General features: G+C 41.4%; 1 protein-coding gene across 12 annotated transcripts in view; it reads right to left on the bottom strand.

Moving 5' to 3' along the window:
* ZKSCAN5 (zinc finger with KRAB and SCAN domains 5) overlaps positions 1 to 9,923 on the bottom strand; it is a 28,563-nt gene that overhangs the window by 9,298 nt on the left and 9,342 nt on the right. For 9 of the 12 annotated variants that reach the window (XM_077907834.1, XM_077907832.1, XM_077907835.1 and 6 more), the window contains 3 exons: positions 8,586 to 8,668; positions 8,173 to 8,308; positions 2,572 to 3,180 (listed from right to left, as the gene is read on the bottom strand). In XM_077907834.1, the coding sequence (XP_077763960.1) occupies positions 2,572 to 3,180; positions 8,173 to 8,308; positions 8,586 to 8,668 (828 nt within the window). Of the gene's footprint in view, positions 1 to 2,571; positions 3,181 to 8,172; positions 8,309 to 8,585; positions 8,669 to 9,355; positions 9,388 to 9,923 lie in introns of those variants that run through there. The other 3 variants (XM_077907843.1, XM_077907839.1, XM_077907841.1) reach the window with 3 other exon arrangements.

Raw genomic sequence — 9,923 nt, 5'->3', positions numbered from 1 at the left:
CTGAAAGAATAAAGAGGAAGTGCAAATGTCACCAGCTCTTTTATTTTAAGTATTTATTTCAGAGACAAAATGAGCGAGCGAAAGAGAACACATGCACAAGCAGGAGGGGCAGAGGGAGAGGGAGAAGCAGACTCCCCACTGAGTAGGGAGCCCAACATGGGGCTCGATCCCAGGGCCCTGAGATCATGACCCACGCTGAAAAGAGATGCTCAACAGACTGAGCCACCAAGATGCCCCTGTCACCAGTTTTTCACAGAAGAAAGATAAACTATCAGGAGAAAGGGTAATCAGGTGAAACCACAATGTGATACCAGTTACAAGGGGGGAATGTATGTACATGTCTGACGCCAACAGGAGTGAAAAGAACCTTTGGTATGTGTCCAGTGAAAAAAATGAGATGAAGAGGCTCACTAAGCAGGGTGGTGAGAATGACCGAGGCTAGGCAATCACTAGGAGGAGTACCACACTTCTATTACACAGAAAGGAGAGAGAGGTATTCTAAAATGTGAACATGAATTAGGCAGACAGAATGAGACAAGAACAGAAACACAGCTGGATGGAAACAGCAGACAAGACTGAAGAATGGGAAGCCAAGGACTATAAGGGGGATAGAGCATTGGAAGAATACCTGATTAGGAGCTAGGACAAAAAAGGAATGAGCCAGTGAACACTACTGTTAGGAGGGTGGGTGATATGTCAATCTCTGCTCTCTTGACCCTTAGTTATCACCTGAACTTGTTTCCCAACCAGGGCATCAAATCTGTGAATGCTCACCACCTTTCCTATCTGCTCCTCGCCCCAAACCATCAGCACCACAGGGGGACAAACTATGGTTCTGTTTACTGCTCTATCCCAAACACCTAGCACTACAGGCTTGAGATAATTATGGCTGGATAATGGCTGGATAAGCACACAAAAGATCCCTCTTCTGATCAAAAAAATAGTGGGGGAAGGTAGATGAGTGTTAACTAGGAAACTAGTTGTAAGAGCAACGCAGAGAAAATAGGAAAGAATAGAGACTCCTTTAAAGCAGTTGCTTCCCAGGTCCAGAGTGCTATTAGATGGCTCACCCCAACGAGGCAGCCACCAAGCAGAAAGGACAGAACTGGCCGAGGAGAAGGCTCAGACCAACCCAGAACTCTAAAGGCCTTGAGAACTTACTAAACTTCTATTTCATAATGAAAAAGGTGATAGTCACTGTTAGTGCAAATGACAAGTAGCTGGGCTTGGGGACATCAATTTAAAAGAATTTAAAAATAAATATTTTAAAGAGTTATATGAAAATATTAATAAGAGCTTTTAATTTCACAGCATGGTTGATGGTGATCTCATCTTTACATAAGTTTAATGTCACCTGAACAGGAAGAAAAAATAAGTAAACAAACAGGGAAAATTGTTCAACCTTACTAATAACCAAATTAATAAAAATGAATACAGCAAAGATGTCTCTTCTTCCTTCATTTGTTAAAAAAATTTCTGGTCACCATGGAAGAAATTTAGTAAAACTGATATTCTCATATGTGGTGACTGTTTGAAAAAGCAATTTGGGAATATGTATCAAGACCCATAAAAATGCTTTTGGCCTTTCATCCACTAATCCCACTCCTGGGCATCTATTATAAGGAAATAATCCTAAATATTTTTTTAAAAAGGGGGGGGGGCACAGGCACAGTTATCAGGACAAAAGAGAAAAAATTAGGAGTTCAACTAAGGAGCAATTAAGTGTTGATGTCTCCACACAATGGCAGGTTGTCAGAAATAACAAACAGGAGGGTCAGACCACACTAGACAACATGTCTAGTACTTAACTGTACCCTCTGAGTATAACTACATAAAAATAAGCTTATGAAAAAAAATAGAATATACTAAATCATAACAGTTTTATTAGTTAGGACAGTGGGATTATGGGTGATTTTTTTTCCTCTTGCTTTCTTTCCTCCAGACTTCCTGTTCTAGTATTATCCTTTTAAAATGTGAATTAGCTAAATTGGAAAAAGGGGAAAGAGGAAAGGAAGCGTGTGAGAGCGCCAAAATTCTCAGTTCCTACAACAGAAAGAGATAATGTTTAAAATCAGTGAGTCAGGCAATAGCCATAATTCCTTACAAACAGAGAATTACCAGAATAAATGGTAAGAGAGCTGAAGGGAGGCACCTCTGGGAAGAAGGAAGCTGTGGGGATGGTGGAGAAGCAATAGGTTTTGCTTACTAAACGGACAGGTGAATTAAAGTATAAAGAGTGGGATCCCTGGGTGGCGCAGCGGTTTGGCGCCTGCCTTTGGCCCAGGGCACGATCCTGGAGACCCGGGATCGAATCCCACATCGGGCTCCCGGTGCATGGAGCCTGCTTCTCCCTCTGCCTATGTCTCTGCCTCTCTCTCTCTCTCTCTCTCTCTGTGACTATCATAAAATAAAAAATAAAAAAAAAAAAAAAAAAAAAAAGTATAAAGAGTAACAAAATAGGCTGTGACCTCTGCCCCTTAGCTACCATTCCCAGGACCATTCTGTGGCTCTAGGCTGATAAAACCATTTTTGCCTCCATTTATTCTCCAAACACAAACTCCCCATACATACATCTTTGGGACTTTTCTCTGAAGTGGCGCTTCAGGTGCTCAATCAGGTGGGAGTGCCGGCCAAAGTTTTTCCCACACTCCGAACACCCGTAGGGTCTCTCTCCGCTGTGCACACTGTGGTGCTGGACAAGGTGTGAGCTCACGCGGAAGGCCTTTCCACACACTTGACACTTATATGGTTTCTCACCAGTGTGGACTCGCTGATGCTGAGTCAGATGCACTCGCTGGTTGTAGCTTTTCCCACATTCACCACACTTAAAGGGTTTTTCTCCAGTGTGGATACGCCGATGCTGAATGAAGTTTGAGGCTTGAAGGAAAAATTTACCACAATCATTACACTTGTGACCTCTTTCGCCACTTGTGCTTTGCTTACGGTTAGCGTCTGTGATGCTGCCAAGATCTCTTTTCTGGGAAGGGTTCTGCCTTGATTTCCCCACAGCAGGGTTTACCTGCCACCTTTCTACCATGCCGTGAAGGTCACTAACTTCTCCAAACCCTTGACTCTGGGGAACGTTTCTTTCAGTGCTTCCTGCTGTCATCCAGTGAGATTCGGCGTCATCAGAAATCTGCTTTACTACAAGTTCCACATTGTCATTCCCAGATTCATAATCTGAAATAATAGAAGTAAAATGGATTAGCTATTCCCCATACTGGGAGAAACAAAATGACGCAAGGACATAGGCAATCACGAAGCTAACACATGCTAGCACAGCAGGACTTGGGAAAGGCAGCTTTAGGCTTCAGAGAGGGGACAAAGTATTCTCAAGTGGAAACAGACAGTTTGGGGATGAAGAGCTGGCAAGAATGCATCAAACAGATCAAATTGGGAGAGCAGTCCTTCTGTTTAATGACGGTGATACCCTCCTCAGGGGGGTACTTACAGTACCTGTTTGTGCACAGCTGTGCAACATCAAATATTATTTTTTTATATATGATTTTATTTATTTATTCATGAGAAACACAGAGAGAGAGAGAGAAGAAGAGACACAGGCAGAGGGAGAAACAGGCTCCATGCAGGAAGCCTGCCATAGGACTTGATCCCAGAATTCCAGGATCACACCCTGGGCTGAAAGTAGGCCCTAAACCACTGAGCCACCCAGGGATCCCCCAGATATTTTTAATAAAACCTGAAAATGGGTTGTGTTGCTAACCCAACCTTCACCTTCTTTTTCCTGTTTATTCATTGCTGGAGAAAAAAGATAATCCTTCCAGCTTTCTTAATCCCAAGAGAATCTGAGTTTGGTATGAATTAGTCTAAAGGAAAAAAAGGGCATTCTCTCTATACCCAGAGAAGAATATAGTACTGCTAAGAGCTCACTTTAACACCCAATAGTCATTGAAGAATACAGATGCCAGACAGACTGCAATCATCTCCCTGTGACTGGATCAGCAACCTACATTTCACTTGACGCAGACATTTAATATGCTTTGCAGAGACAAATCTTCAATAATTAAAAAATAAGGAATATTATTTTTTTACATGCTAGAGAGAGAAACCAGGGCCTGTTGAGAACTTTCTAATAAACTTTTTTTGTAAGCAGAAAAGTGGTTTTCAAATATTACAGAATAACGGTAATGAGAGCTAAATTCGCTGCATGCTCCTGTGGACCAAGCCTTTAAGTGTTTTATGATTTTATGGCATTGAATCCTAACAATGACCTTTTGAGGTAGATACTGTTACTATCCCCCCTCCCCTTTTTGTTGACATAGTAAGAAGTTATAATTCTTATACCGTGAAGAAAACTTGAATTTTAATTTCTTAAAACTTTTTTATTTCTCTTCCTAAAAAGCCATTTTAATAATAGAAACAAACATATAATCAAAAAAATTTTTTTTCTCTCCCCCATTTAAGTAGGCAAATAATCTCTGTCATCACAGGACTTTTCTCTTTTATTCACATCTGCTTGTACCCACACATTTTATTCTTATTAGAATTCTCTCCCATTCAACAAGTCAAAAAAGCACATGGTTTTCTTTTTCCAGGGGTGCATTTGAAAAAAAAAAAAATCAGATTAGCCCAATGCCCTCTTTGGTGCCATTAACAATTGCTTTTCCAGAGAAGGCAATTATACAGGTTGTCACACCAATAGGTTTACTGATTTGCTTTTTCTCTCTTTCCTCACTTCTTTTCCATGTACATGATAAGGTTTCTGTTGATTCTCATGGTTTATTTTTGTATCTGACAGAGGACTGTGCTTCTTGCTAATGCTCTGCCCAGCTGGTTAGTAATGCAGTGGTGAGGGAGCAGGGGAGATAAAAACGCCCAGTCAGGCAGATTTGGTGCTTTATACAGATTCAGGCTCTTCACCCTCACTGATGGCCTGTCTGGCATTCTATGTTCCTAAGGTTGGCTCCTCATGCCACTCATTTTTCTTGTCAGCTGTGTCAAATATCTCTACCATGGCTTCCAAGATATTTCACTGTTATTTTAAAATTGCAGTAGTATATGGTATATGCTTTTTTGCAAAACCCTGTGTGTATATAGAATATGTCTAGGGATATAAACCAAAAATTGGTAATAGTCAACAGAAGTCTGAGAATCAGGGTAGGTGACTAAGTTTTCACTTTATACCCATTTGAGTATGTTTTAAAACATATTTGAGTATGTTTTACTATGAGCATGGATGATCTTTTTTTTTTTAAGATTTTATTTATTCATTCATGAGAGACACACAGAGAGAGAGGAGGCAGAGACACAGGCAGAGGGAGAAGCAGGCTCCAAGCAGGAAGCCTGATGCAGGACTTGATCCCAGGACCCCGGGATCACACCCTGAGCCAAAGGCACATGCTCAACTGCTGAGCCACCCAGGTGTCTCAGATGACCTTTTCAAACCAAAGTTCTCCACTGTATTTGAACCTCTACTCTGCAACCTACTTCATCACCTGCTCATTCTCAAGAGGTGACTGTGTCCTATTTCAGAAAAAGTCAAAGCTCCTTGAACCTCCTACAGCCACAACCAAAAACTTGCTGGCAGCCTTCCTCTGTCATCCTCCCCTCACCTCATGGTGGAAGAGCTGTCTCTCTGGCCAAGGCCAAGCCTTCCTCCTGGACCCTGGATCTCCCCATGCCATCCTATTTTTGAGGGACCACTTTCATCAATGATCTCCTCTTCCTTGCCCTAACATTTTAAACTCCCTCTTTACTAATTCTTTTAAGTAGCACTTAAGTATGCTTAAAACTCTCCCACTGAAAAAGATAACGTACATGGGGGCCTGGGTGGCTTATTCAGTTAAGTATCCAACTCTTGATTTTGGCTCGGGTCATGATCTCAGGGTTGTGAGATCAAGCCCCATGTTGGGTGCCATGATCAGCAGGGAATCTGTTGGGGATTCTCTCTCTCCCTTTGCCCCCCCCCCCCAATAAAAAGAAAGAAAGAGAGAACGTAGAAAACTATTCATCTAAGCCATGTAGTATTACAATGATAAGCCCTCCTTCTCATTTCCTTAACAATGTTCTTGAAAGTTTATCTTCAATAGCTTTCTCAAATTCCTCTCTTTTGCAATCTTTAAGAAACTGTCTCTTGTTCCCCAATGTCCTAGACATTCCATTGAAATGGCTAGCTCCAACATATATCTATTTTTTAAAATCTCATTTCTGAATCTGATAGATACTTTTAAAACCTTGACCTTCTCAGTCCTGTTAGGAGCACACAGGCATGAAAATAACTTAATGTGGCCTTCTCAGAGAAGTTAAGGGGGCAGAAATCATCAAACATGCTCTTAATGTAGAAGAGTATACTGGAGTTGTAAAGAGCTTGTAATGAACATATAGATTTTTTTTAAAAATCAGAAAGTACAAATTTAACACTGCTTGGAGAACGGTATAAAAAAGAACTGTGCCAAGTTCTGAAAGCCTGAAACCCATTAAGCCTGTAAAATAATTGAAAGAAATAAAAAGATACTACCAGACTCAAATTAGACAAGTGAGGTATTTGAAATTCATTTAAAAAAGAGAATGAAAATATTTGCATTACATATAGCATCTGTGCTGCGTAGCTAATCCCTTGAGATGAAACACCCCACCACTTAGATCCCAACAGATAAAGCCACAGAGAGCATGTAGAAGTAAATCAAAGACTAGGAAACACAAATATGTATCACTAGTGTTAAAAGAAATGGAAAATTTCTAAGGATAGAAGTCAACTTTACTTTCTTTTTTTTAAGATGTTATTTATTTATTCATGAGAGACATGGAGAAAGAGGCAAAGACATAGGCAGAGGGAGAAGCAGGCTCCATCCATGCAGGGAGCCCGATGCAAGACTTGATCCCAGGACTCCAGGATCACACCCTGAGCAGAAGGCAGGTGCTCAACCGCTGAGCCACTCAGGGGTCCCTCAATTTTACTTTTTAAATAAAAGCCTGTAAGATGGAATAATGCTTTTCGAAAGAAATTTGGCATGATATAGCTGGCTCAGAGGAGCATGTGACTCTTGATCTCAGGGTTATGGGATAAGCCCTACACTGGGTGTAGAGATTAGTTAAAGAAATAAACTTTTAAAAAAGAGAGATTTGGCATTGTATATGTATTTCAACTAAAGTCTCCCAGAGTGCTTGGTATTTAGTGATTCTTCTAAAAGAATTCATTCAAAAGAAGCTAAAAGCCATAAGCTCCAAAATGTTTGCCATGGTGCTGAGATTTTTAGAATTGCTCTAGGCACATAATCAAATATGAGTTTCCAGGATCATAATTTAGAAACAGGTTCACAATGTCACTTCACGCACAAAATTCAAGAAGGGATAGGACATGTAAAATGTAGATGGCAAGACGAATGTCACAAAACAAGCATCAGTGATCTGAGAATGGTGTTGGGTGAACTAGCTATCCATGCACTGGGGAAAAGGGAGAAACTCTAATAACCACAGTTGACCCTTGAACAACATGCGTTTGAACTGGGCAGGTCTACTTACACACAGATTTCTTTTGATACATATCGTCCCATAAATGCATTTCCTCTTCCTTATGATTTTAATAATACTTTTCTTCAGCTTACTTTCATGTAAGAACACAGTATATGACACATATACAAACTATGTGTTAATCTACTTTATATTACTGGTAGACTTCAGGTGAACAGTAGGCTATGAGTGGTTAAGTTCTGGGGGAGTCAAAAGTTATATACAGACTTTTGACTGCATGGGGGATCGGTGCCCCTAACTCCATGTTGTTCAAGGGTCAAATGTACTCTAACAAACAGTTATTCAGCAAAGTCTGAGATGCTTTCACAAGTGAGAATTAAGAAGTATCCAATTAAGAATTATTCAATTTGTCAAGAAATAAAATACATGAACTACTACAAATCTATTAAAACCCAAGGCTGTTAGTTCTGAGCTCTTCTATCTTAAAGCACTAAAAAGAGAACATTTGCTGGATTGCAAATACTATCCCCCAAGTATTATCAGACTTCAATCATACCCTGATTATGATTGAAATAATCAGAATAAGCTGAATAATTAAAAAAAAGGAATGTCAATTTACTTTTTCACAGAAAAAAAAAGCAAATTCATGTAATTAAAAAATACATGCTTTTATATAATGTGCCACAAATACTCTTTATAACAAAATTACAATGTCCTAACCCATGCAGATGAAGTAATTCTTACCCATGTAAGTAATACTGTCATAATTCTCCTTCCTGTCATCCCTATAGAGGGACTTCTGGGACTGGTCCAAATGTCCCCATTCCTCCAGGATAAAGGATACAGCCACATCAGCCACATCTTCAATTTTCACCAACTTCTGAAACATGAGATTGCCACTAAATTCCCATTCCCTATGTCCAAATTTGGAGTGAGGGGAGGAAGTGGGAGCATGGAGGAGAAAAACAGAGGGAGGGTCTGTGCTTCAAAGAGGAGAGGGAAGCACTGGGTAGAATGGAAAGCGACATTCAGGTAGGAACCCCAGATGGGCCCAGTTTGCAGTGAGACAGAACTCCTGATGGAGATTCAGGACTAGGGCAGCTACTTGTCCAAGAACAGACATGGGTCCTCACTGCAGGCATGGGATGCCGGCTCACCTGGGACCCAGCCGAGAGAAGTGAGGCTGTCAGCTCCTGGCTGTCCTTCAGGGGGAGGGAAGGAACATGAAGAGCAGGTAGGGCTGAGGGGGGAGAAAAAGAGGTGTAAGTCAGAATATCTCTGCCCAGTTCTGACTGCCATCATGTTCTACTTTCTCTTAAGAATCCACAATGACACCTTGCTGCAGCAAGGCCCAATTTTTCTGCTTGGCTCCCAAGACCCTCTACATGTTATGGCTCCTCCCTCACCTAACTACACTCACTCTTCCCCCCAAAAAATTAGACTCCTTGCTTTGATCAGGCTAATCCCTGCTGACAACCTCAAGACTGTGCCATTCACCTATAAAGGATACAATCTGTTCCACCAAGATCAAATCTAGTCATCTCAAAGAAAAACAGATCCCACGGCTTCGATGAAGCTGAAGCATTACCAAGAGCCCAGGCTTTTCAAACTTGAATGTACAAACAAATCACCTGGAGGTCTTGGTACAGGGCAGACATGGCTCAGCAATTCTGGGGTGGCCCCCATATTCAGCACCTCTAACAAAGCCAGGTGATTCTGGTGCTGCTCCTAGAGCCACATTTTGATTAGCAAGGTCTTGGTCCACATTCTCTTCCTTTGAGAAGCTACCATGGTTGATTAATAGTCAGCCAATTAGTAATGTACTGAGTCTACATTGTGTGTTGTAAGAACAGGCAGATAAGACAATTCTTGACTTCCAAAACCTTCACTGTCTAGTGGGGAGGGCAGACATGTAAGCCTTACTTACTTCCAGCACAGGGTAAGAGTAATATACTTGAAATCCACCCAAGCTCCCAGAGGAGCAGGAAACAGGGGCACCTACAGAGTGGAGAAAGGGAGGTGGGAGCATCAGGAAAGTCTTTCCACAGGAAGTGACTCTAGTTAAAGTAGGGGTAGGATGGTCTTGGGGGCATGGGGGTGCTTTCTGAGTAGACTGAATTGCATGTGCAATGCCTGGAGGGTCTCATCTCTAGATGTTGGTGACCTTCTGACCCCTTGCTGTGAACTTTGCTTGTCCTTTTGTCTGAGATTGACAGTCCATACAATCTGTCTATATATGCCCTAATTTGGACGGATCCACCCGGCATTAATCTTTAAGCTGACATTTTATTCTTTTTTTAAGATTTTATTTATTTATTCATGACAGATACAGAGATAGGAAAAGAAGCAGAGACACAGGCAGAGGGAGAAGCAGGCTCCATGCAAGGAGCCAGATGTGGGATTCGATCCTGAGCCTCCAGGATCACGCCCTGGGCCAAAGGCAGGCGCTAAACCGCTGAGCCACCCAGGGATCCTTTTAAGCTGACAGTTTAGAT

Source organism: Canis aureus, chromosome 8 (genome assembly GCF_053574225.1).
Source record: "Canis aureus isolate CA01 chromosome 8, VMU_Caureus_v.1.0, whole genome shotgun sequence".
NCBI classification, from domain to species: Eukaryota; Metazoa; Chordata; class Mammalia; order Carnivora; family Canidae; genus Canis; species Canis aureus.
This window is presented reverse-complemented; position numbering and strand designations above follow the sequence as displayed.